This window comes from Syngnathoides biaculeatus, chromosome 9 (genome assembly GCF_019802595.1).
Source record: "Syngnathoides biaculeatus isolate LvHL_M chromosome 9, ASM1980259v1, whole genome shotgun sequence".
In the NCBI taxonomy this organism is placed as follows: Eukaryota; Metazoa; Chordata; class Actinopteri; order Syngnathiformes; family Syngnathidae; genus Syngnathoides; species Syngnathoides biaculeatus.
In genome coordinates, this window is record NC_084648.1 from 28,133,985 (window position 1) to 28,160,974 (window position 26,990).

Sequence of the window (26,990 nt, forward strand, 5' to 3'; positions counted from 1 at the left end):
ATGCAAATTCCCCACAGGCGGTCCGGGATTGGACCTCAGAACTGTGAGGCCAACGCTTCCCAGCTGATCCACCTTGCCGCTCATTTACTTAAAATACTAATATATATATATATATATATATATATATATATATATATATTTGACAATATTATTGTTATTACATTCATGTTAAATGTTCATCACAAACTATTTGAGCGCTGGTTTCCTTGAAAAAAAAATTGGTGAAATTGTTCTGTTCTCTGTTGGATCTAAATAATATGTGTAGAACATGTTTAAATTCGCTCAAGTATTTACTTCACAGTGTGCGTCGGCAGGATCATGACAGTGTTTGGTATTATATTGTTTCTATGGACACTTATTGAGGCGCAGTGAAAATCGCCATACCACTTTCAGTCCATGGGCTATCAAACTAATAGAAGATCTCTGCACGTGCCGGCTGCGTCACAGTGGGGTATTTCCTCATTGGAGGAGAAAAGCGGGCAGCGAACTATGACAGCCAGATCCGTAAAAGGTTTGCTTATTTTAATGTACGCAAATGCTGAAACGCATTCGGTTGGGCGGTGCCATCAATTGAGACTTTGATGCCAATTCGGCTTCATTGGCACAAATGCGACATGTATTACATTATGAAATTCATAATAATATTTTTAAAATATCACTAAAATACCCCACCCCCACTCAATACTGAATTAAAAAAACAAACCACCGCCCCTCTATTCCTCATCAAACGTCCTGGTGAATACAACGAGCGCTCCCCCAGTTTAACTCAAGCCTGAAGCAAACGTTAGCTAGTTGTTTGCCCAATAGGTAGCAAAACTCATATCCTAAAACATTCCGATGAATTAATTGTTACTTGACTTGTCGTAGGAGAAAAGAACGAAATTGATGAAATGAACAGTAGACTGCAGGAAATCCGCGAGCGTCAAAAACTCAGGCGGCAGCTTTTAGCCCAACAGGCGAGTATTTAAGCACCATTGTTAGCACAGTACCCAACCCAACAATATAACAATAAGTGCTCATATAATTTACAGTATTCTGACAGTACATTGTTACGTGGGGAAATCGTAATATATTGGCGTGCATGGCAGTATGGGAGCTAGAATGGCTATAAATACCAGCGAGTGCAATCCGTGTCATTTTAAATACTAAATTTTAGCTAGAGAAGTTTGACACATTTCCGCTAGTGTTTTAATACGCATAGAGGGATTAGGCGTTATCATGAAGTTATTGAAATTGAGCAGAATTATTCTTAACCCTTTTATTTTGTTGACAGTTGGGAGCTGAAAGTGCAGAGAGCATTGGGGCTGTGCTTAACAGTAAAGATGAACTAAAAGAAATAGAAGAGACAAGAGAAACATGCAGGTAAGAAATCTCCATGGGTGAGGCATGTTTGGAATCCCTCCTCATGATTTGTAAAGCATCTGTTTATGTAACATGTCTTTTGGGTCAATTAAAAAAATGCTGTCTCAAAAGGCAGTGGTTGTACTGTACTATTCTGATAACTTGCTCACTTCTATGCAGTGCCCCACTTATGATGCAAAGTTTTCATTTTATATAATATAGTCCTTATTTACTCAGGTAAGACAATGAACCTGTGTTCTTTGGCAATGCTTACCTGGTTGCTGACACCAAAATAGAACTAGTAAAAAGTAATTATAAATAAAAATACAGTCTATACATGAAACTATAATGTACACAAACAGTCTTCAACCAAACATACAGAACTCATAAATAACCAGATAAAATTTTCTCCAATAAAATACACCATTATTTCCTTCACCCAAACCTTAACTGTTAGTAGGTGAGAGACAGGTGAGAGTGTTCTTTGACAAGAATAAAGGTCATGTGCTGACCCGTTACAGAAACTGGAATGCCATGCAAAAGTTTATTTTCACGATTCCATTAAAAAGGTTTATGTCCCTTCACAGATGAGATAGGATATTCTTAGGGTAGTTCGTGGGGGGGTTTGCTCCTGGGTTATAGTGAAGAGAAATACTTCAGAATACCAAAAGGTTTTGAACTTCCATGCGTCTTTTAACTTTGTGGCAATCTTTGTGCAGCAACGTACAACGCAAGGTAAAGATATGGATGGGAGTGGATAAAGGTGACTGGCTTGCACTCTATAGAATACCTTTGGGATGAATTTAAGCAAAGACAGGAAGCCAGACTGTAATCAGTACAGTGAAGAAAATAAGTATTTGAACACCCTGCTGTATTACAAGTTCTCCCACTTAGAAGTCATGGAGGGGTCTGGAATTTTCATCGTAGGTGCATGTCCACTTTAAGAGAGATAATCTAAAAAGAAAACTCCAGAAATCACAATATATGATTTTTTTAACAATTTATTTGTTTGATACCGCTGCAAATAAGTATTTGAACACCTGAAAAAAAAAACAATGTTAATATTTGGTCCGGTAGCCTTTGTTTGCAAGTACAGAGGTCAAATGTTTCCTGTAGTTGTTTACCAAGTTTGCACATATTGCAGGAGGGATTTTGGCCCACTCCTCCACACAGATCTTCTCTTGATCAGACAGGTTTCTGGGTTGTAGCTGAGAAACAGGGAGTTTCAGCTCCCTCCAAAGATTTTCTATTGTGTTTAGGTCTGGAGACTGGCTAGGGCACGCCAGAACCTTGATATGCTTCTTACGGAGCCACTCCTTGGTTTTCCTGGCTATGTGCTTCGGCACATTGTCATGTTGAAAAACCCAGCCATGACCCATCTTCAATGCTCTGACTGAGGGAAAGAGGTTGTTCCCCAAAATCTCACAATACATACCCGCGGTCATCCTATCCTTAATACAGTGCAGTCGTCCTGTCCCATGTGCAAAAAAACACCCCCAAAGCACGATGCTACCACCTCCATGCTTCAAAGTAGGGATGGTGTTCTTGGGATGGAACTCATCATCCATGTTCCTCCAAACACGGTAGTGGAATTATGACCAAAAAGTTCAATTTTGGTCACATCTGACCACAAAACATTCTCCCACAACTCCTCTGTATCATAAATGGTCATTGACAAACTTAAGACGCGCCTTGACGTGCTGATTTAAGCAGGGGAAACTTCCGTGCCATGCATGATTTCAAACCATGACGTCTTAGTGTGTTACCAACAGTCACCATGGAAACGGTGGTCCCAGCTCTGATCAATTCATTGACCAAGTCCTGTTGCGTAGTCCTGGGCTGATTCCTCACCTTTCTAAGGATCATTGAGACCAAACGAGGTGATATCTTGCATGGGGCTCCACTCCGATTAAGATTGACCGTCATGTTTAGCTTCTTCCATTTTCTAATGATTGCTCCAACAGTGGAACTTTTTTCACCAAGCTGCTTGGCAATTTCTTCGTAGCACTTTCCAGCCGTGTGGAGCTTTACAATTTCCTCTGTGGTATCTTTGGAGAGCTCTTTGGTCTTGGCCATGTTACAAGTTTGAGTCATACTGATTGTATGGGGTGGACAGGTGTCTTTATTCAGCTAACAACCTCACAAAGGTGCATCTGATTCAGGATAATACATGGAGTTGAGGTGGACCTTTAAAGGTGGACTAACAGGTCTTTGAGGATCAGAATTCTAGCTGATAAACGGGTGTTCAAATACGTATTTGCAGCTGTATCACATATTGTTAAAAAAATCATACATTGTGATTTCTGGATTTTTCTCTTTAGATTATCTCTCTCACAGTGGACATGCACCTACGATGAAAATTTCAGACCATTCCATGATTTCTAAGTGGAAAAACTTGCAATATAGCTGGATGTTCAAATACCTGTTTTCTTCACTGTAAATGATCTCATCAATGCACTTCTGAAAGAATGGCTACAATGGTCACACGCTCCCAAACCTTGTGGACAACCTTTTCAGAAGAGTTTGAGCTGTTCTAGCTGTACAGAGTGCACCAACTTGATATTCCCAACTTCCTAACCATATGGAATCGGAATGGGACGTTACTTAAGTTCACATGTAAGTCAAGGCAGGTGAGGAATTACCGTATGTTTTTTTTAACCGCGTGGCTGAGAAAGTAAGAATGCTGTGCGGCCTCCCGCGAAGTGGTGAGACCGGCTCTCGATGGACAGGAGGAGCTCCTGGAAAACAGGACTACTACAGCCAAGGTGATCAGAGACTCAGGCAGGAGAGTACTTGGTGTGTTGTCTGGTAAGAAAAGGAGACCTGGTGGTGGAACCCCAAATTACTGGATGTCATACAAGGAAAGAGGTTAGCGAAGAAGTGGGACAGTGAGAGGACTGAGGAGAGGCGAAAGGAATACATTGAAATGCGGTGTGGGGCAAAGGTAGAGGTGGCGAAGGCTAAACAAGAGGCATGACAACATGTACACCAGGTTGGACACGAAAGAAGGAGAAAAGGATCTCTACAGGTGGGCCAAACTGAGGGATAGAAATGGGGAGGATGTGCAGCAGGTAAGGGTGATTAAGGATAGAGATGGAAATGTGTTGACTGGTGCCAGGAGTGTGCTGAATAGATGGAAAGAATTCTTTGAGAATTTGATGAATGAAGAAAATGAGAGAGAAGGAAGAGTAGAAGAGGCAAGTGTGAAGGACCAGGAAGTGACAATGATTAGCAAGGGGGAAGTTCGAAAGGCACTACAAAAGATGAAAAATAGAAAGGCAGTTGCTGCTGATGACATACCGGTGGAGGTATGGAAGCAATTTGAATAGGTGGCTGTTGAGTTTTTGACCAATTTATTCAACAGAATACTAGCGGGCGAGAAGATGGCTGAAGAATGGAGGAGAAGTGTGCTAGTTCCCATTTTTAAGAACAAAGAGGATTTGCATAGCTGTGGCAACTATAGAGGAATAAAGTAAATGAGCCACACAATGAAGTTATGGGAAAGAGTTGTGGAAGGTAGACTCAGATCAGAAGTCATTATCTGCGAGCAACAGTCAGGTTTCATGCCTAGAAAGAGTACCACAGATGTATTATTTGCCTTGCGGATCCTCATTGAAAAGTACAGAGAAGGTCAGAAGGAGCTACATTGTGTCTTTGTGGATCTCCAGAAAGCCCATGACAGAGTACCAAGAGAGGCACTGTGGTACTGCATGCGTAAGTCTGGTGTGGCTGAGAAATATGTTAGAATAGTACAGGACATGTATGAGGGCAGCAAAACAGTAGTGACGTGTGCCGTAGGTATGACAGAAGAATTTAAGGTGGAGGTGGGACTGCATCAGGCCTCAGCTCTGAGCCCCTTCCTGTTTGCAGTGGTAAGGGATAGGCTGACAGATGAGGTTAGACTGGAATCCCCTGGGACCATGATGTTTGCAGATGATATTGTGATATGCAGTGAAAGCAGGGAGCTGGTGAAGGAACAATTAGAAAGATGGAGGCATGCACTGGAAATGGGAGGAATGAAGATTTGGTGAAGTAAAACAGAATATATGTGTGTGAATGAGAGGGCTGGAGGAGGAAGTGTGAGGCTACAGGGAGAAGAGATAGCGTGGGTGGATGATTTCAAATACTTGGGGTCAACAATCCAGAGTAAGTGGTGAGTGTTGTAAAGAAGTGAAGAAACGGGTCCAAGCAGGTTGGAACAGCTGGCGGAAGGTCTCTGGTGTGTTATATGAAAGAAGAGTCTCTGCTCGGATGAAGGGCAAAGTTTATAAAACAGTGGTGAGGCCGGCCATGTTGTACGGATTAGAGACTGTGGCACTGAAGAAACAACAGGAAGCAGAACTGGAGGTGGCAGAAATGAAGATGTTGAGGTTCTCCCCTGGAGTGAGCAGGTTGGATAGGATTAGAAATGAGCTAATTTGAGGGACAGCCAAAGTTGGATGTTTTGGAGACAAAGTTCGAGAGAGCAGACTTCAATGGTTTGGACATGTACAGAGGCGAGAGAGTGAGTATATTAGTAGAAAGGTGCTGAGGATGGAGCTTCAAGGGAAAAGAGTGAGAGGAAGACCAAAGAATAAGTTAATGGATGCTGTGAGGGAGGACCTAAGGACAGTGGGTGTTAGAGAGGAAGATGCATAAGATTGGCTTAGATGGAGAAAGAGGACACGCTGTGGCAACCCCTAACGGGACAAGCCGAAAGGAAAAGAAGAAAAAGATTGGTAAATGTAAAAATACAATAACTCTCTTAAATAAAAACAAATAATTATTCATTCTCATTATTTGGGTCTCTTCTTCGATGATTTTACAAATGATTTGCATCTTTCTTGTACCGCGTCACAATAACAGTGGAAAGTTATGCCCAACTACGTCAAGGCTGATCAGATAATTTTCCTGATCTAAGCAGTGACAAAAGAGAGCCAGTGGTGGCCCAGATTAAGAACAGGCGACCACATACAAAAATCAGAAACAGACAACGACGGAACAAACAACAGAAAAAACAGGATTCTGACATTTGAGCCAGGTTTTTGTTAGTCAATTAATGTTGTTTGTGTGTTGCAGGGCGTCGTTGGATAATTCTGCTCCTCCCTCCAAGAGAAAGACTCTGACAGAAAGCGATGACACTGAGGAAGATGTGGAGGAACAAAAAGTGAGTGTTTGTGATAGTATTTCCTTGAAATATTTGATCATTAGGATTACAAGTAATATACTGTTTTTTCACGACTATAAGGAGGAGCACTTAAAATTCCAGCATGCTTTGTGTCGCTAAACGTATATAAATAGCTTTGAAGTGCATCTATTGTTAATTATTTATTTGCTAATCGTTATGGTTTTATTGTTTGCTGGTTGTGCTGTTTTGTTTGCTGTGGCGTAATGATTTTGGTTTGGTACGACACAGTGGGTGAGGATGGCCTGTTGACTAGTGACTTGCTTGCACCAGTCAGAGTGGTGAAAAAAGTATAAGCTTGTTCTTCTGCTTATAAAAATAAAGGTACAATTGTGCCTCTCTCGCATGTAAGTGCCACCATGCCTGCGCCCAATAATACAGTCCATCTAAATACGTGTGTTAAATGCTAAAATTGCACCCGCAACTGAGACTGTGCCCTTTAATACGATGCTTATGTTCACAAAAATACGGTAGAATTATTCAACTGAAGTATGCAATTGTAACCAGCAGACAAAGGAAAAGACTTAAGCAGGGATGTCAAGACTTCCCTTTCCCCAGTCACTTCCTCCAGCACTTCCGGGGGGATTCCGAGGTGTTCCCAGGTCAGCCGAGAGACGAAGTCTCTCAGGCGTATCCTGGGTTGTCCCCGGGGGGTGCCCGGAACACCTCATCAGGGAGGCATCTGGCACCTCATCTGGCTCTTGTCAATGCAGAAAAGGTAGCGGCTTGACACTGAGCCCCTTCCAGATGACCAAGCTTCTCACCCTATCTCTAAGGGAGAGCCTGGACACCCAGCAGAGGAAACTCATTTAGGCCGCTTGTATCCGGGATCTTGACCTGACCCATAACTTGTGACTATAGGAGAGAGTAGGAACGTAGATCGACTGGTAAATTGAGAGCACCTCCTTTTGACTTAGTTCTCTCTTTTTCCACAATGGACCGATACAAAGTCTGCATCACTGCAGATGCTGCACCGATCCTCCTGTCACTCTCCCCTTTCATTCTTCCCTCTCTTGTGAACAAGACTCCAAGATACTTGAACTCCTCCACTTGGGGCAGTATCTCATTCTCGACCTGGAAAGGGCAAGCCACACGTTTCCGACTGAGGACCGTGGTCTCAGCTTTGGAGGTGGTGATTCTTATATCAGCCTCGAACCGCGCCAGTGAGCATTAGAGATCACAGCTTGATGTAGCCAACAGAACCACATCATCTGCATATAGTGTAGCTGCAATACTGAGACCTTCAAACCAGACCCCCCTCCACAACACGGCTGAGCCTGGAGATTCTGTCCATAAAAGTTATGAACAAAATTTGTGACGAAGGGGAGCCATGGCGGAATCCAACTCCTACTGGAAACGAGTATGACTTACTTCGTAACGTGTGTGTGACGACCAAACTCTGACTCCGCTCATACGGGGACCTAACAGCCCGTATCAGGTGGTTCGGTACCCCATATTTCTGAAGGACTACCCGCTATGGGAGCGCTTGTGGGAAGGTGGAATTAAAGAGGTCTTCAAAGTATTGTCCCTACCGACTCACAACGTCCCGAGTCAAGGTCAGCAGCGCCCCATCCTCACTATACACAGTGTTGTTGGTGGACCGCTTCCCCCACCTGAGACGCCGGACAGTGAACCATATTTTCTTTAAAGCCGTCTTAAAGTTGTTCTCCATGGTCTCACCGAACCCCTTACAGGCCCGGGTTTTTGCCTCAGCGACCACCAAAGCTGTATTATGCCTGCCCAGCCGGTACCTATCAGCTGTCTCGGGAGTCCCACAGGCCAAAAAGGCGCGATAGAATGCCTTCTTCAGCCTGATGGCATCCCTCACTGTTGGTGTCCACCAACGTGTTGGCGGGTTGCTGCCACTACGGGCACCGACCACATAATGGCCACATTTCGTGTCGGCTGCCTCAGCAATGGATGCTCGGAACATTATCCATTCCTCAAAACATGGGCAAAGTTCTTTCGGAGGTGGGACTTGAAACTCTTTCTGACACAGGAATCTGCCAGCCATTCCCAGCAGACCTTCACAATATGTTTAAGCATGCCACGTCAGACCGGGATCTTCCCCCACCATCGCTGTCAACTCACCACCAGGTGGACATCAGTTGAGAGCTCCACACCAATCTTCACCCAAGTGTGGCTGCAAGTCCCATCACACAACTACAAAAGTTGATCAACGAACTGCGACCTAGGGTGTCTTAGTGCCAAGTACACATGTGGACACCCATGGTGTTCTTTATGGACAATCCCTGTAGAGCACATAAGCCCAGTAACAGAACACCACTCTGGTTCTGATTGAGGGGGATCCTCCATATCACACCCTTTCAGGTCTCCCTGTCATTGCTCACATATGTGAGCATTGAAGTCCGCCAGAAGAACATTGGAGTCCCGCAGAGGGAGTGGTCTTTAGCACTTCCTCTGAGGCACAGGTGATAAAGTCAAAGCCCGGGGGCCAGATCCTGCACGCCACATGACTTTATGTGGGCCACAAATGCAAATAGTGTTTATCAACTTCCATGATTTTTGTTCAAATCTTTACCAAAATTTCAAATTTTCACTTCAAAAATAACATTGATGTATTGCAAGTAGCAATAACCCTAACCCTAAGCAAGTTACCAAATGACAACAATAGTTGAAAATGTCATTACTCTTGATTTCTGATTCCAAAACTAGTTCATAAATTTCATGTGTCACTATAATGAGGCGATTAAAAATTTCTATGGTTTCACGATCATAACGGCCCTCTGGGGGAAAGCAAAAGTACAATGTGGCCCACGACGACAATTAGTTTGTCACCCCCTGCTGTAAGGACTCCAAAAAAGGTGTGTACTATTAACTGATATCTAGTGCATAGCACAAACAACATTCAGGACCCGTCTACCCTGGAGGGAGGCTACCCACTTATCTACTGATGCCTTTCACCGTGGGTAAGTTCAACCTGTCTTAAGAGGACTGGCACCAGAACCCATGCAGTGTGTTGAGGCAAATCCGTCTATGTCTAGTTGAAACTTCTCAACCTCACACACCAGCTCGTTCTCCTTACCTGCCAGATAGGTGACAATCCATGTCCCTAGAGCCACTTTCCGTACTGGAGATCAGATCGCCAGGGTCCCCGCCTTCGGCTATCGCCCCGCTTAAATTCCACCCAACCCCTATGGCCCCTCTCACAGGTGGTGTGCCCATGGGAAATAGGACCCATGTTCCCCTTTTGGGCTGTGCATGGCCGAGCCCCATTGGTGCAGACCCGGTCACCAGGCACTCTTCTTCGAGCCCCACCTCCAGGCCTGCCTCCAGAGGGAAGCCTCAGTGACCCACATCCAGGCAAGGGAAACCTGAATCCATTTTTGTTTACCATCATGGGGGTCTTTTGGCCATGCTGTGTCTGGTCCCTCACCAAGAACCTGTTTGCCATGGGTGACCCTAGCAGGGGCGTGAAGACTCAGAGAACTTAGCTCTTAAGCTCATCTGGACACACAAACCCCTCCACCACGGTATGGTGATGCTCAAGTAGGGGAATAGAAAGACCCCTCATATATAGCCAAGCTTAACTAACGTTTGACCTCATTTAATGCTATAGAATTTCAATTACTCAGTGAAGAAAGTTCTCTGGATTTTCCCGGAATTCCGGATTTTTTAATTTTCATGAAAATAGCTCTGGAAAATTGAGGAAAAATTACCTAAAATTAATCCGGATATTAGTTGACAACAATGGACGAACATGCGTTTGAGTTCATTGTTTAGCTTTCACGAGCGTAGCCATGTTGAGGCACTAACACTAGTAAGAGTAACGCCCTTCCCCTCACATTCTCTCAAGACGTTGCTTATTTTGTATGGTCTTGACATTAATTAACGTGTTTATTTCATAAACGTTGTTAACCATACAAGCCTGCTCCAACCGGTATTCATCTGGAAACAGGAAATGCAAGTTAACCGTATTGAGCATATACGAAGCATGTACAAAAGCGCATGTTCAGAACTGCTTCACCTAATCCGAGCGCATTTACGTCGAAAGTCATCAACATCATGAGCCATGTAAAAGGAAATTCAGTTACACCAGGGGTGCTCATTGCGTCGATCGCGAGGCAGTCTGATGGCGTAAAAAAACAAAACAAACAAACAGACTATCATCCACCTCGTCGCTTGATTCAGGTGTGGCCAATACCTCGAGCCGGCCTCCTATTTATGGCAGTCCTCTGGTGCGTGCCCCCCCCCCCTCCCCACAACAATACATCACGATTGCCGACAGGAATGTTTGTTGACAATGTATCGCTCGCTTGTTGCCACGAACGCCGATTATGTTGAACTAAACTTTCAGCATTTTCGAAACATTGTGGGGATAGACAGTTCATGTTTATTCCTTGACAGGCCAATGCATTTAACTTTTCTTCAGATAAAGTTTGTCAGATCAAGAATTTTTATTGATGGAAAATTTTAAATAGCGTTTTATATCATGTTCTACTAATATCAGTTGAAATTGTAAATTATCATTTCTGCGTTTGAAGTTTTTGTTTTCTATTTTAGTTATATATTTGCTTATTTTATTTTTAATTTACAGTTATATTAATCTAGCAAGTTATTTTAAGGCCATCCCTAATCACACACGCAACTTTATCTGCGAGCTTGACTGACCACACCTGTACATTTTTCAAATGTGAGTGACTGTGTGTAATATATATAATGTATGTATATATTAAAGGGAACTGATTATACTATTAGTATTACTAGATCTTTTTACTGAATAGTTCACTTAATTAATTTGTCTTGTGATAAGATGGCATATTTTAAGCATATTTTAATGACAAATGTGATTTTGTGCTATCCAGTGATAGGGGGTAAAAAAATTTGGGCTTGGCACTTGGGGAACTACTGCCCAATTTTTTTTTTTTTTGGTCAGGACTTAGAAATTTTACTTTCAATTTTTGTCAGAATTTTTTTCACAGATATCGCCAGAATGCACCACAGCCATCCATTTTTTTTCAAAAATTTCCTGGGGGGGCATGCCCCCATACCATCCTAGTACTCACATTTGTATTTTCAGGAATTTTCACGAAAGTCCACTTTCATCTCTAATTACTGTAATTTCTCTTGTATAAAGCACACCCATGTAACACCCACCCAAAAAGTTGACTTCCAAATTCTGGAAAACCCAACAGTGTGTGTATAATGTATTTTTACAATGAATGATTTTGCTTCTACCCATTTAATCAAAACATGAAGGATTAAATGTATTTTATATTTTTTCAAAGAATTATTCTGAAGTTAAGCACTTTATTTAAGCACAACACTTAATTTACTTGCTTTTATTCTGAAATTCACAGTCCTACTTTTATTGAGTAAATCAGAAAACACAGTCCAGGTCAAATATTTAATTGCCCATGCAGAATTTGGAAGATGTGTACAATTCTTTCAAGAAAACATGAAGGACCAGGTGAAACATTTTATTTTAATGGGATTCAAATTAAACTGTCAAGCATTTTGGAAAGTAATTTATCTTTAAACAAAACATAACTGTAAAGATATTAATGATGGCTGTTGTTCAGTCATCAGTTGTATTTAAAAAAAGCAAAACTATTTCTAGTTCACAAAATAACTAGTTTCTGTAGGTCAGGCCTCAATGTTATAATAAATTAAGACTAACAAATGTATTTTACTGTTTAATTGTAAAACTATAATTACATTGCAATATTGACAATTTAACATGACAACCAACCATCCACCGTAGTGGAATGCAGAAAAGTCACACCGGCTGGCGACGCTGTAAGTAAGGGGATGGGGAAGGATAGTCTGTGGCTGAGCTCGCTGCACGCATGTTCACAGCACACAACCGAACCCGGTGTCTTGAGGGTTTTCTGTGCGGGTAGAGGTAGATGATGATTTAGCCAAATTATTATTATTTTTTTTAATCTCCCCACCTTTCCTAGTTCACAGGACACGACAACAACAACACATACAGTTGAAGCCAGACGTGCAAAAACACATTTCATTTTTTGTGTCACTGTCTGAAGTCAAATCAGACTAAACCTCTCCTGTTTCAGGTCAGTCTTTATCACGCCGGCACTATATACAATGAAGAAAATAATTATTTGAACACCCCTCTATGATTTCAAGTTCTCCAACTTAGAAATCATAGAGGGGTCTGAAATTTTCATCAAAGGTTCATGTCCACTGTGAGAAAGATGATCTAAAAAGAAAAATCCAGAAATCACAATGTGTGATTTATTTTTTTTTTTTATTTTTTTTTTTACGATTTGTGATACGGCTGCAAATAAGTATTTGAACACCTATCAGCTAGAATTCTGACCCTCAAAGACGTGTTACTCCGCCTTTAAAAGTCCACCTCCACTCCATGTATTATCCTGAATCAGAAGCACCTGTGTGAGTTTGTTAGCTGTATAAAGACACTTGTCCACCTCATACAATCAGCAAGACTCAAACTTGTAACAGCCAAGACCAAAGAGCTGTCCAAAGACACCAGACACAATATTGCACAACTCTACACAGCCCGTATCAGGTGGTTCTGGAGCTGGAAAGTGCTACGGAGAAATTGCCAAGCAGCTTGGTGACAAAAGTGCCACTATTGGAGCAATCATTGGAAAATGAAAGACGAATGATGAGGTCTATCCCAAGAACATATCCCTACTGTGAAGCATGTGGGTGGTAGCATCATGCTCTGGGGGTGTTTTTCTGCACATGGGACTGGACGACTGTACTGTATTAAGGAGAGGATGACCGCGACCATGTATTGTGAGATTTTGGGGAACAACCTCTTTCCCTCAGTCAGAGCATTGAAGATGGGTCGTGGCTGGTTCTTTCAACATGACAATGACCCGAAGCACACAGCCAGGAAAACCAAGGAGTGGCTCCGTAAGAAGCATATCAAGGTTCTGGCGTGGCCTAGCCAGTCTCCAGACCTAAACCCAATCGAAAATCTTGGGAGTGCGCCGAAACTCCGTGTTTCTCAGCGACAGCCCAGAAACCTGTCTGATCTACAGAAGATCTGTGTGGAAGAGTGGGCCAAAATCCCTCCTCAGTGTGTGCAGACCTGGTGAACAGCTACAGGAAACGTTTGACCTCTCTAATTGCAAACAAAGGCATCTGTACCAAATATTAACATTGTTTTTTTCTCAGGTGTTCAAATATTGTATGCAGCTAATGACCTCACACAGGTGCATCTGATTCAGGAAAATACATGGAGTGGAGGTGGACTTTTAAAGCCAGACTAACGGGTCCTTGAGGGTCAGATTGCTTGCTGATAGACAGGTGTTCAAATACTTCTTTGCAGCTGTATCACACAAATAAATCGTGAAAAAAATCATACATTGTGATTTCTGGATTTTTCTTTTTAGATTATCTCTCTCACAGTGGACATGGACCTACGATGAAAATTTCAGACCCCTCCATGATTTCTAAGTGGGAGAACTTGAAATATACCAAGGTGTTCAAATACTTATTTTCTTCACTGTACCTATTGCGGGGCATGACTTTAGCGTCCTCTTTGACGTACACACTAAAAACCTTTGTGTTTAACGTTTCCTCAGTCACGCACGCCTTTCCTCTTTATAAGCAGCGGTCCACATTTTCTATATGAATTGTTGCACTGTTGTTCTATTACATATAACTGAATACCAATACATCTTTCTGTCGTTATTGTATCAGGAGGAGGTGGAAGTCCTGCCAACTGAGGAGAGCAACCCTTATGAGGAAGTTTACAAGGACTCAAGTACTTTCCTTAAGGTTGGAACATAATTCTCTTGGCCATAAACTTCAAGTAGTACTTTGGCTTTAATTATTTTCTTGTTGAATGTGTTTCCCGTTTGATGTGTCGCTTAAAGTGGGACTGTCATCCCTATAAACATTCTAAAATAGAAATTGTAATGAAAAATACATATAACAGTATTCACTTCAATGTTTATATGGGGAAAAAAAGTGAGCGGAGAACGCGTCATCCATGCACAAAGTTGCGCAATTGAGTGTCCCTCGACATCCAAGTGGTCGCCATATTAGTCACGTCCTCTGTCCTTGACATCGTCATCACTTCCACCATTGAAAACGCGCAGTGCCTGCTACTATGGAAGCCGAACAACAGAGCTATTCGGATTTTTCCGACACCCCTTCTGACACCGAAGCTCTTTTCGAAAAGGACAACACCACACAACCGAGTGAAGTTACCGGGGCAATATTACACGATTGTTTCGAGCCCTCAGGGCAATATTACTGTCAGATTTAAACAGCCTAGGACATTTAAAGTAAAATTATCAAGGAAGGAAGACAAGAGGAACTTCTGGCTCGCGAGGAGAACGTGGGATGTGTCTCTTTCACAATCTCCAACCTGTTCTAATCACATCTCCACGTCTCCACTTTTTTATTCCTTAGCGTGGTCTGCATCACACAAAGCAAATTGTGACAAAGCAACTGTGACAAAAATAGTCCATGTGAGTCTTTGCGATGTCTTCACCATCCTCTGGATATCGTCAGTCTTTCTTGTCTTCTGCATCACTGTCTGATGTTTCCACGGCACCCAATGAAAATTGATTGCATCACAATGTTAAAGCACATCATAGCAAAGTTTCCATGGCACCCAAACGGCCTCTCGATTGCACCACATTACACAAGCAATGAAGCAGTAAAAAACCAAGAAAGCAAATATGAGATAACTTTATATCCAATTAATCCAACAATTATACTATAGTTTCGAGCCATATTCAGATGATATCCGATCATGGCCAAACCGCATCCCGTCCGATCCACTTCCGCGGCGGAGATGAGCCATCGTGGCTCATCGCAGCCAGCCGGTGTGGCTTATGACAGAGCCGAGCGGTGCTGCTTTAGGGGGGTGTTCACAGTCGAGCCGGGGGTTTTATGCACGCATGCGACTGAGTAACGCATTCTCTGCTGGGTTCTTCAGAGCCGCCCCCGTCGCAAAGCCCAACACGCAGCCTTCGCAGAGGCTGTGACCGCCAATCGCGGCACCTCAGCGGCGAGAGAGTGTGTATGTTGGTAGAAGGGTGCTGAGGAGGGAGCTGCCAGGCAAAAGAGCGACAGGATGACTAAAGAAAAGGTTGATGGATATTGTAGGGGAGGACATGAGGATAGTGGGTGTTAGAGAGGAGGATGCACAAGATAGGCTTAAATGGAAAAATATGACACGCTGTGGCGACCCCTAACGGGACAAGCTGACAGAAAAAGAAGAAGCCTTTGTTTGCAATTACAGAGGTCAGACGTTTCCCGTCGGTGTTCACCAGGTTTGCACACACTGCAGGAGGGATTTTGGCCCTCTCCTCCACACAGATCTTCTCTTGATCAGACACGTTTCTGGGCTGTCGGTGAGAAACACGGAGTTTCAGCTCCCTCCAAAGATTTTCTATTGAGTTTAGGTCTGGAGACTGGCTCGGCCCCGCCAGAACCTTGATGTGCTTCTTACGGAGCCACTCCTTGGTTTTCCTGGCTGTGTGCTTCGGGTCATTGTCATGTTGAAGACGCAGCCACGACCCATCTTAAACGCTTGACTGAGGGAAACGGGTTGTTCCCCAAAATCTCACAATACATAACCACGGTCATCCTCCACTTAATCCAGTGCAGTCGTCCTGTCCGATGTGCAGAAAAACACCCCCAAAGCATGATGCGACCACCCCCATGATTCACAGTAGGGATGGTGTTCTTGGGATGGAACTCATCATTCATCTTCCTCCAAACACGTTTAGTGGAATTATGGCCAAAAAGTTCCATTTTGGTATCATCTGACCTTTCTCCCATGATTCTTCTGTATCATCCAGTTGGTCATTGGGAAACTTAAGACAGGCCTTGACATGTGCTGGTTTAAGTAGGGAAACCTTCTGTGCCATGCATGATTTCAAACCATAACGTCTTAGTGTATTACCAACAGTCACCATGGAAACGGTGGTCCAAGCGCTTTTCAGGTCATTGATGAAGTCCTGTCGTGTAGTCCTGGGCTGATTCCTCATCCTTTCTAAGGATGTTTGAGACCCCACGAGGTGATATCTTTCATGGGGCTCCTCTCCGATTGTCATTGACCGTCATGATTAGCTTCTTCTTCCATTTTCTAATGATTGCTCCAACAGTGGACCTTTTTTCACCAAGCTCTTTGGCAATTTCTCCATAGCCCTTTCCAGCTGTGTGGAGTTGTACAAACGAGCTCACACAGTTGCATCTGATTCAGGATAGGCAGATGGTCAAGAACTTATTTGCAGCTGTATCACACAAATTGTTGAAAAAAATCATACATTGTGATTTCTGGATTTTTCTTTTTAGATCGTCTCTCACAGTGGACATGCACCTACGATGAAAATCTCAGACCCCTTCATGATTTCTAAGTGGCAGAACTTGCAATATAGCAGGGTGATCAAATACGTATTTTCTTCACTGTATATGATGACATCATATTACACATACGCTACAAATTGATGGAAAACTTGCTTTGAAATCAGGAGCCAGAAAAAGCCGTTTTTTTTTTTTTTAATATTTTAAAACGGGAATTGGTAACAAAAAGTGTATACAATATTGTAATGTTACTAAAAATCAATTTCCAGTTTTGGTGTTTTAGCAAGAAACATGAAGTTGACACACGTGATTTGCTTTTGCTTCTTCATTTTTCTATCGGCTTGTCCCGTTAGGGGTCGCCACAGCGTATCATCTTTTTCCATCTAGCCCTATCTCGTGCTTCTTCCTCTCTAACACCCACTGCCCTCTTGTCTCCCCTCACAACATCCATCCACCTTCTCTTTGGTCTTCCTCTAGCTCTTTTGCCTGGCAGCTCCATCCTCAGCACCCTACCACCAATATACTCACTCTCTCGCCTCTGAACATGTCCAAACCATCGAAGTCTGCTCTCTCGAACCTTGTCAGCAAAACATCCAACTATGGCTGTCCCTCTAATGAGCTCATTTCTAATGCTATCCAACCTGTTCACACCAAGCGAGAACCTCAGTATCTTAATTTCTGCTACCTGAAGTTCTGCTTCCTGTTGTTTCTTCAGGCCACCGTCTCTGAACTGTTAACTGTACTGTTTTATAAATTTTGCCCTTCATCCTTGCGATACTCTTCTGTCACATAGAACACCAGATACCTTCTGCCAACTTTTCTACCTCGCTTTGACCCTTTTCTTAACTTCCTTACCACTGTATTTTTGACCCCAAGTATTTGAAGTAGTCCACCTTCGCTATCTCTTCTCCCTGGAGCTTCAATCTTCCTCCTCCGCCCCTCTCATTCACGCACATATATATTGTTTTACTATGGCTAATCTTCATTCCTCTCCTTTCCAGTGCATACCTCCATCTTTCCAACTGTTCCTTCGCCTGTTCCCTGCACACTGTGGATGACAATATCATCTGCGAACATCATGGTCCAAGGGAAATCCAGTCTAACCTGTCAGCCTATTCATTACTACCGCAAACAGGCAGGGGCTCAGCGCGGAACCCTGATGCAGTCCCACCTCTCCCCTAAATTCTTCTGGCACACCAATGGCACGTCACTGCTGTTCTGCTCCACCCATACATGTCCTGTACTATTCTAACATATTTCTCCGCCACACCAGACTTGTGCATGCAGTACCATAGTTCCTCTCTTGGTACTCTGTCATAGGCTTTCTCTAGGTCTACATAGATACAATGTGGCTCCTTCTGACCTTCTCTGTACTGTTCCACGAGCATCCACAAGGCAAATAGTGCATCTGTGGTACTCTTTCTAGGCATGAAACCATGATTTGCTTTTGGAGGCAACATTAAATGATAAGGAGGACAACATGTTGCCACAGGGCCTTGAGTTTGACACCAGTGCTCTAAGGTTTGTGTGTGTGATGTAATTTGATTATAGTAATTATAGTACCCATTTTCTCTGCCATGTTGTACTGTTGGTTTGACCTGACTGATTAGAATACATGACCTGAATAGAAAATACTTTGAAGACTACTCCATATCCAGTAAATGAACATGTCATTTATATATTGCGCCATCTTTTGATCGGATCGCTTATCCTTTTTTAAACCCACTGATTGGTCATCAGCCTAAAAAATCTAGGTCGTGTAAGCCCAGATATTTATCACAGTACTTCTGGTATACAGTATATTAAACAGAATGTATACATAATGTTCCGGACATTGTTTCCTCCATTTATTTTCTTTCAGGGTACACAGAGTTTGAACCCTCACAATGATTACTGTCAGCACTTTGTTGATACAGGCCATAGGCCGCAGAACTTCATTCGAGATGTTGGTGAGTGCGTTTGTGCGGGTGAGTGTTGGTGCATACACATGTCACATTTGTCTTTTTTTACGGGGTGGGTGTCAGGCTTGGCTGATCGATTTGAAGAGTACCCCAAACTGCGAGAGCTGATCCGACTGAAGGACGAACTCATCTCTACGACTAACACCCCTCCCATGTACGTTCAGCAAACAACTAAATTTACCTTTTTTTTTGTAACTCCAAAAGTCAAATCCCGCAAAAGTCGTCCAATTTGAAGTTCAAGCAAAATCTGGAAAAATTATGCCTCAAAAGTAAATTAAAACTTGAGCTATCAGCAAAATTGGTTTTTAAATCCCACCTCAATGTGCATCTGGGGTAGGATTTTTACTTCATGTCCACATATTTTACATCATTAACTATCTCCAACTGCTATTTCCACATATGTTCCAAGGGGCACATATTCGATATGAATGTTTGCATTCACACAACACATCACAGCCCCGTGTCTAAATGCCCAGAATGCTTGCAAGTAATGCCACAACTTCAAAACTGGACAGTGACAACACAAATGTAAACTGGAATATATATATAATGCAAATATTAAATGATACGTAGTCTTTAGGTAACCTTCGCTGACTGAGCAAAAACATTCCCCCCAAATGAAGTGAAATTGGATATTTTCCTAGGGTTTGGGAAAAACTTTGATGCTTTCACTGTAGTTTACTTTTAAAGCTGGTGTTTTTAAACATACATGTGTTGTATGGTTTTTGTATACTATATTACCAAAACTACACATTCATCTCCCTTCATTCACATATGATTTTAAATGACATCCCATTCTAAATCCATATGATTTGATATGATGTTGATCTACCGTTTTCCGGTGCAACATCTTCAACTCTTGTGGGAAGGCTTTCAACAAGGTGTGTGTTAATGGGAGGTTTTTGCACAATCTTTCCCTAGCATATTTGAAAGGTCACACACTGATGTGTGTGATGAGAAGGCCTGGCTCACTGTCCTCTCGAAATCAACCCAAAGGTGTTCTATCAGGTTTAGGACAGGGAGTGAAGTTCATCCAAACCAAATACTCTTATCCATATCTTTATGGATATTACTTTGTACACTGGTGTACAGATGTGTCGGAACAGGGGGGGGGGTAATCCCCAAACTGTTTGGCTGCCCAAAGTCTCTTTGTATGTAAAAGCATCCAGAGTTCCTTTCACTGGTGCTCAGAGAGCAAATGTTTTGGACCTTTCCAACTTTGTAGGAAAGTATGGAGCTGCCTCCTCCCTGTTCCAAGATGACTGTGCATGGGTGCACAAATCAAGGTTCATAAAGACACAGATGAGCAAGTTTGATGTGGATGAACTTGACTGGCCTCTACAATTCTGTCCTCAAATCTGTATAACACTTTTGATACTTTTGAAATAATTAGAATGGAGATTGAGAGTCAGGGCTTCTCATCCAATGTCATTGTGTAACCTGACAAATAAGCTTCTATAAAAATGGCCATCACTTCCCATAAACACACTTAAAAATGTTGCAGAAAGCCTTTCCAGAAAATTCAAGATGTTATAATTGGGGTGGACTCCTGTCATATTAAACCCTATGGATAAAAAATGTTATCTTACTTCAGTTCATATCTGAGTCAAGGCAGGTGAGAAAATACTATTGGCATTCTAGTGTATGTCACCAATTGTCAGGTAACATGTTTGAATTAGGTGGTGAATGTAAACCTTAACATAAGGTGGAACAAATAAGTAATTAGTCAGCAATCAATTGTGCAAGTTTTCCCACTTAAACGGGTATGTAAACCTCACCAATAAGGGACAAAACGAGAAAAACAAATCCAGAAAAGCACATTGTCTTTTTTTTTTTTTTAAAGAATTTTTCAGCTAATTATGGTATAAAATACCACCAAAAAACAGACAAGATTTGCAGCTCTCACAATGTGGATCTTCGTCTTTGAGAGGCTCCTCTGTCCTCCAATCGTTACCAGTATAAATGGAGCCTGTTTCAACTCATAAGTATAAAAGACACCTCTCCAGAACGTGAAACGGTCACACTCCTAACTCCACTATGGCTAAGACCAAAGAGTTATTAAAGGTCACCAGAAAAAAAAATATTGACCCACACCAGGCTGGGAAGACTGAATATGCAATAGTTAAGCATCTTGGTGTGAAATCAACTCTTGGGGGCATTTATTAGAAAATGAAAGACATACAAGACCACTGATAATCTCCCTTGATCTTCGACGCCACGCAAGGTCTCACCCCTTGGGTCAAAATGTTCATAAGAACAGTGAGCAAAAATCCAAGAACAGTGAGCAAAAATCCAAGAACCACACAGGGCGATCTTATGAATGACCTACTGAGCTTGGACGAAAGTAACAAAGGCTACCATCAGTCCCATACTACGCTGGCAGGGACTTAAATTCTGCGGTCCCAGATGTGTACTCCTGCTTCAGTCAGTACATGTCCAGGCCCATCTGAAGTTTGCTTGAGAGCATTTTATTGATCCATAAGAGGAAGGGAGAATGTCATATGGTCAAATGAAACCAAAATACAACTTTTTGGTTAAAACTCAACCTGTTGTGTTTGTCGGAGAAAGAATGCTAATTTGCATCCCAAGAACACCATACCTACTGTGAAGCATGGGGGTGGAAACATGATTCGGGGCTTTCTTTTCGGCAAAGGACCAGGTCAACTAATCTGCGGAAAGAAAAGAATTAATGGGGCCATGTATCTTGAGATTTTGTGTGGAAAACCTCCTTCTATCAGTAACTGCATAGAAGATAAAACATGGCTGGGTTTTTCATCATGACAATGATTCTTAACACAGTGTCCAGGTAATGAAGGAGTGGCTTCATAAAAAGCATGTCAAGGTCCTGGTGTGGAGTAGCACCCATGCACAGTCATCTCAAACCTATAGAAAATCTTGGGAGGGAGTTGAAAGTCTGTACTGCCTTCAAACATCACTGCTCTAGAGAAGATCTGCATGGAGGTATGGGCAAAAATACCAGCATCTGTTAAAACCTTATGAAAACTTACAGAAAACGTTTGACCTCGGTCATTGCCTAAAAGGGGTAAAAACAAAAGTATTGACATTAAATATTATTGAGCAATTATTTATTTTCTACCATAACTTGATTTTCTGGATTTGTTTTTTCACATTTTCTCTCTCATATACCTATGATGAAAATTACAGGCCTTTTTCATGATTTTAAGTGAGAGATCTTGCGCAGTTGGTGGCTGTCTAAATATTTTTTTTGCCCCAATGTACAAGTGCAATTGTGTGTCATCATTAGGTACCTCCAGGCCGACCCAGAGCACTTTGACCTGCAGGATTTAAAAAGTGAGTTTGATGTCATTCTACTTGAGCCTCCTTTAGAGGAATATTACAGAGAGTCAGGCATCAGCCACACAGAGCGCTTCTGGACCTGGGATGATGTAAGTTTGCATGCTAACTTGTTCTTAATTTCTCTTCTTTTTATTCTTAGGCATAATTGTAAGAATGTATACATTCATACATTTTTTGCACCATTAATGAAAAGCCTGGAAAAATTATGCACAGTGAAAGTGTATTTTCCAGTTTTGGAAAAGTCATCAAAATATTGCATGGGTAATGTTGGGAATGCATGACTAATTTAAATGGTGTCACAATCGATTAAAATTTGACTTGACATACAAATGAGATGTCACATTTGAACTTAGATGCCTACTCCAAATGTTTGTATGTGCACACATATGAGCAAGCAGAAGTGTAGCTTAACTTAAAAAAACATTGATTCCGTGCAACACCTCCAATAATATTGTATCATGCAAAGGACGTTGTGCCACGAGCATACTTAAACTCCTATGGACACATCGTATAGGAGTAACGGAATTCCGTTTCCCCCCTACTTGCCTCTAAATTAATTTTTTTTTTCTTTTGTGGGGCAGGTCGCAGATTTTGTCACAATGACCGCTCTGCAGCTTTGACCCTCAGCCAAACATCACACCTGAGTCAGAATTGTAGTTAAAGCAATAAAATACATATTTTTCCAACATTGTCGCAGTTAATAAATTAAACTAGAACAAAAACGCCGGGGCAACTCGAATAATACGAATTACCATCTCTAACATTAGCACGTATTTTACACTGCAGGTGACTTCCTCTGTCAAGAACTCTCAAGTACACTGCATTAAAAGCAGATATGTCAACTATGGGCCTGTGAAGCCCTTTGAGACTTCTGATTAAGGGTAAATTAACTTGAGTTGAGGTGATCATTTTCCTTTAATACTGTCAACGCAATGTTGCCACGTTTTTTTTTTTTTTTTAAATAAACTACACACCACGTTTGCCGTCAATGGAAGCTCAGTAACATGTCCCTTTGGAACTGTAAACTTCCCTGTGTGAAATAAAATATTCACAACTTTTAAATTGAGTTTCAGAAAATTATTAATACTGGGTAAAAATGAGCCCTGTGAGACTGTAAAAAGGGGACACCAAACTTCACAGTGACTTCTTTCTTATAGCCTTCGGAATGATGTATGATTACTTGAAAACAAGCATGTCAGAATTAACAACAAACTTCTATTATAATTCTTTTCCACCCAGTTTAGAAAGTAAGTACACTAGTACAAAGCAGCGAAACAACAAGGTTTCTTCAGATCTTTATTTTGGCCGGTGCCGCGGGCTATTAAAAAAATGGACTGTAGTATGGATAGCCATGATTTAAACCATGAAAACTTTTTCACCTGGCCCGCCCCATTAAAAAAATCAGGAATTGTTTCAATTCAGAATGGAAAGTAAGAACCACAGTCAGTTAAAGTCCAAGAAGGCCCAACTAGACTCTCTTGCGTTTCCTCTTAATATGGATTCTGAAATATTTGCAAACAAAATGGCATGAACACTTAATTATTTCAGTCTTGAAAATAAAATGAAAAGTTTCGGAAAAGCAACAGAAAAGTAATTGAAAACTATTGCTAAGAAAGTGAATGAGCCCAGAGATAAGTACATGTGAGCAGCTAAACCGGACTGTAATATTCAAAAATACTGTAGAGAGTATGTATGCCCTTCCCAACTGCTGTCTTTATCCAGCAGATGCAACGTGCACGTATCTGAACATTCATTTGGCTTAACTGTCCAGTCCACTTATGTAACATGTCTTTGATTCAACTTCCGGACTACTTATCATCGCTAGGGTCACGGGTGTGCTGGAGCCAACCTATTGCAGGGCACATCTAAACAACCATTCACGCTGACAGTCACCCTTAAGGACAATTTAGAATCTTTAATTAACCTACCTTGCATGTTTTTGGGATGTGGGAGGAAACCGGAGTACCCAGAGAAAACCCAGGCTGGTACGAGGAGAAGATACAAACTCCACACATGCAAGGCTGGATTTGAACCCGCATCTTCAGAACTGTGAAACAGATGTGGGAAACAGTCGTCCAATGTGCCTTTTTATATAACATTTATTTGAGTTAATTATATGACAGGTAAAGCTCAGGAGTTGGTTGACATGATGATTAGGAGAAAGGTTGATATTCTGTGCATCCAAGAGAGCAGGTGCCAAGGTAGTAAGTCTAGAAGTTTAGGAGCAGGGTTTAAATTATTCTACCACGGAGTATATGGGAAGAGAAATGGAGTAGGGGTTATTTTAAAGGAAGAGCTGTTTAAGAATGTCTTGGAGGTGAAAAGAGTATCAGATCGAGTGATGAGACGATGTTATGTATAATGTGGTTAGCGGCTATGCCCCACAGGTAGGATGTGACCTAGAGTTGAAAGAGAAATTCTGGAAGGAACTAGATGAAGTAGTTCTGACCATCCCAGACAGCGAGAGAGTTGTGATAGGTGCAGATTGTAATGGACATATTGGTAAAGGAAACAGGGGCGATAAAGAAGTGATGGGTAAGTACAGCATCCAGGAAAGGAACTTTGAGGGACAGATGGTGGTGGACTTTGCAAAAAGGATGGAGATGGCTGTAATGAACACTTATTTCCAGAAGAGGGAGAAACATATAGTGACCTACAAGAACGGTGGTAGAAGCACGCAGGTGGATTATATTTTGTGCAGACGATGTAATCTGAAGGAGATTACTGACTGTAAAGTAGTGGTAGGGGAGAATGTAGCTCAACAGCATAGGATGGTGGTGTGTAGGATGACTCTGTGGTGGCTAGGAAGGTTAAGAAGACAAAGGTAAAGCAAAGAACCATGTGGTGGAAGCTGAGAAAGGAAGAATGTTGTGCGGCCTTTCGGAAAGAGGTGAGACAGGCTCTTGATGGACAGCAGAAGCTCTTGGAAGACTGGACTATGACAGCCAAGGTAATCGGAGAGACAGGCAAGAGAGTACTTGGTGTGTCTGTTGGTAGGAAAGGGGAGAAGGAGAGTTGGTGGTGGAACCCCAAAATACAGGGAGTCATACAAGGAAAGAGATTAGCGAAGAAGAAGTGGGACACTGAGAGGACTGAGGAGAGGTAAAAGGAGGACATCGAGATGCGACGTAGGGCAAAGGTAGAGGTGGCAAAGGCTAAACAAGAGGCTTATGAAGACATGTACACCAGGTTGGACACGAAAGAAGGAGAAAAGGATCTCTACAGGTTGGCCAGACAGAGGGATAGAGATGGGAAGGATGTGTAGCAGGTAAGGGTGATTAAGGATATAGATGGAAATGTGTTGACTGGTGCCAGTAGTGTGCTAAATAGATGGAAAGAATCATTTGAGAAGTTGAAGAAGGAAGAAAATGAGTGAGAAAAAAAGAGTTGAAGAGGCAAGTGTGAAGGACCAGGAATTGGCAATGATTAGTAAGGCAGAAAGGCACTACAAAGGATGAAAAATGGAAAGGCATTTGGCGTTTTTGACCAACTTATTCAACAGAATACTTGCGGGCGAAAAGATGCCTGAAGAATGAAGGAAAAGTGTTCTAGTTCCCATTTTTAAGAACAAAGGCGATGTTCAGAGCTGTGGGAATTATAGAGGAATAAAGTTGATGAGCCACACAATGAAGTTATGGGAAAGAGTAGTGGAGGCTAGACTCAGGACAGAAGTAAGTACCTGCAAGCAACAGTATGGTTTCATGCCCAGAAAGAGTACCACAGATGCATTGTTTGCCTTGAGGATGCTCGTGGAAAAGTACAGAGAAGGTCAGAAGAGCTACATTGTGTCTTTGTGGATCTAGATTTAGGCCTATGACAGAGTACCAAGAGAGGAACTATGGTACTGCATGCGTAAGTCTGGTGAGGCAGAGAAGTATGTTAAAATAGTACAGGACATGTATAATGGCAGCAGAAGAATGGTGAGGTGTGCCTTAGGTGTGACAGAAGAATTTAAGGTGGAGGTGGGACTGCATCAGGGATCAGCTCTGAGCCCCTTCTTGTTTGCAGTGGTAATAGATATGCTGACAGATAAGGTTAGACTGGTATGCCCTTGGACCATGATGTTCGCAGATGATATTGTGATATGCAGTGAAAGCAGGATAGACAGAGGAACAATTAGAAAGATGGAGACATGCACTGGAAAGGAGAGGAATGAAGATTAGCCAAAGTAAAACAGAATATATGTGCGTGAATAAGAAAGGTGAAGGGGGAAGAGTGAGGCTACAGGGAGAAGAGATAGCGAGGTTGGAGGACTTCATATATTTATAGTCAACAATCCAGAGCAACGGTGAGTGTGGTATGGAAGTGAAGAAACGGGTCCAAGCAGGTTGGAACAGCTGGCGGAAGGTGTCTGGTGTGTTATGTGACAGAAGAGTCTCTGCTAGGATGAAGGGTAAAGTTTACAAAACAGTGGTGAGGCCGGCCATGATGTAGGGATTAGAGACGGTGGCGCTGAAGAAACAACAGGAAGCAGAACTGGAGGTGGCAGAAATGAAGATGTTGAGGTTCTCGCTCGGAGTGAGCAGGTTGGATAGGATTAGAAATGAATGTTTTGGAGACAAGATTCGAGAGAGCAGACTTCGATGGTTTGGACATGTTCAGAGGCGAGAGAGTGAGTATATTAGTAGAAAGGTGCTGAGGATGGAGCTTCAAGGCAAAAGAGCGAGAGGAAGACCAAAGAAAAGGTTTATAGATGGGGTGAGGGAAGACATGAGGCCAGTTGGGGTTAGAGAGGAAGATGCAGAAGATAGGCTAAGATGGAAAAAGATGACACGCTGTGGCGAACCCTAATGGGACAAGCCGAAAGGAAAAAGAAGAATAAGATTTGACTTAATTATATTTTCGGACTCTTAACCTTGGTGGCAGTTTTTTCATGTCTGCGTCACACGGCTCAGCCCTCCGATGTGGCGTGGGCATCTTCGTCG

At 42.3% G+C, this 26,990-nt stretch overlaps 1 protein-coding gene across 2 annotated transcripts in view; it reads left to right on the plus strand.

The window, feature by feature from the left end:
- The first annotated feature begins 751 nt into the window (after positions 1–751).
- The window catches only part of mettl14 (methyltransferase 14, N6-adenosine-methyltransferase subunit), a 33,624-nt gene continuing 7,385 nt past the window's right edge, over positions 752–26,990 (plus strand). For both annotated transcript variants that reach the window (XM_061830442.1, XM_061830441.1), the window contains exons 1-7: positions 752–956; positions 1,274–1,362; positions 6,400–6,487; positions 14,165–14,242; positions 18,648–18,735; positions 18,811–18,901; positions 22,013–22,154. In XM_061830442.1, coding sequence (XP_061686426.1) covers positions 891–956; positions 1,274–1,362; positions 6,400–6,487; positions 14,165–14,242; positions 18,648–18,735; positions 18,811–18,901; positions 22,013–22,154 — 642 coding nt within the window. In that variant the 5' untranslated portion in view covers positions 752–890. The remainder of the gene's footprint in view (positions 957–1,273; positions 1,363–6,399; positions 6,488–14,164; positions 14,243–18,647; positions 18,736–18,810; positions 18,902–22,012; positions 22,155–26,990) is intronic.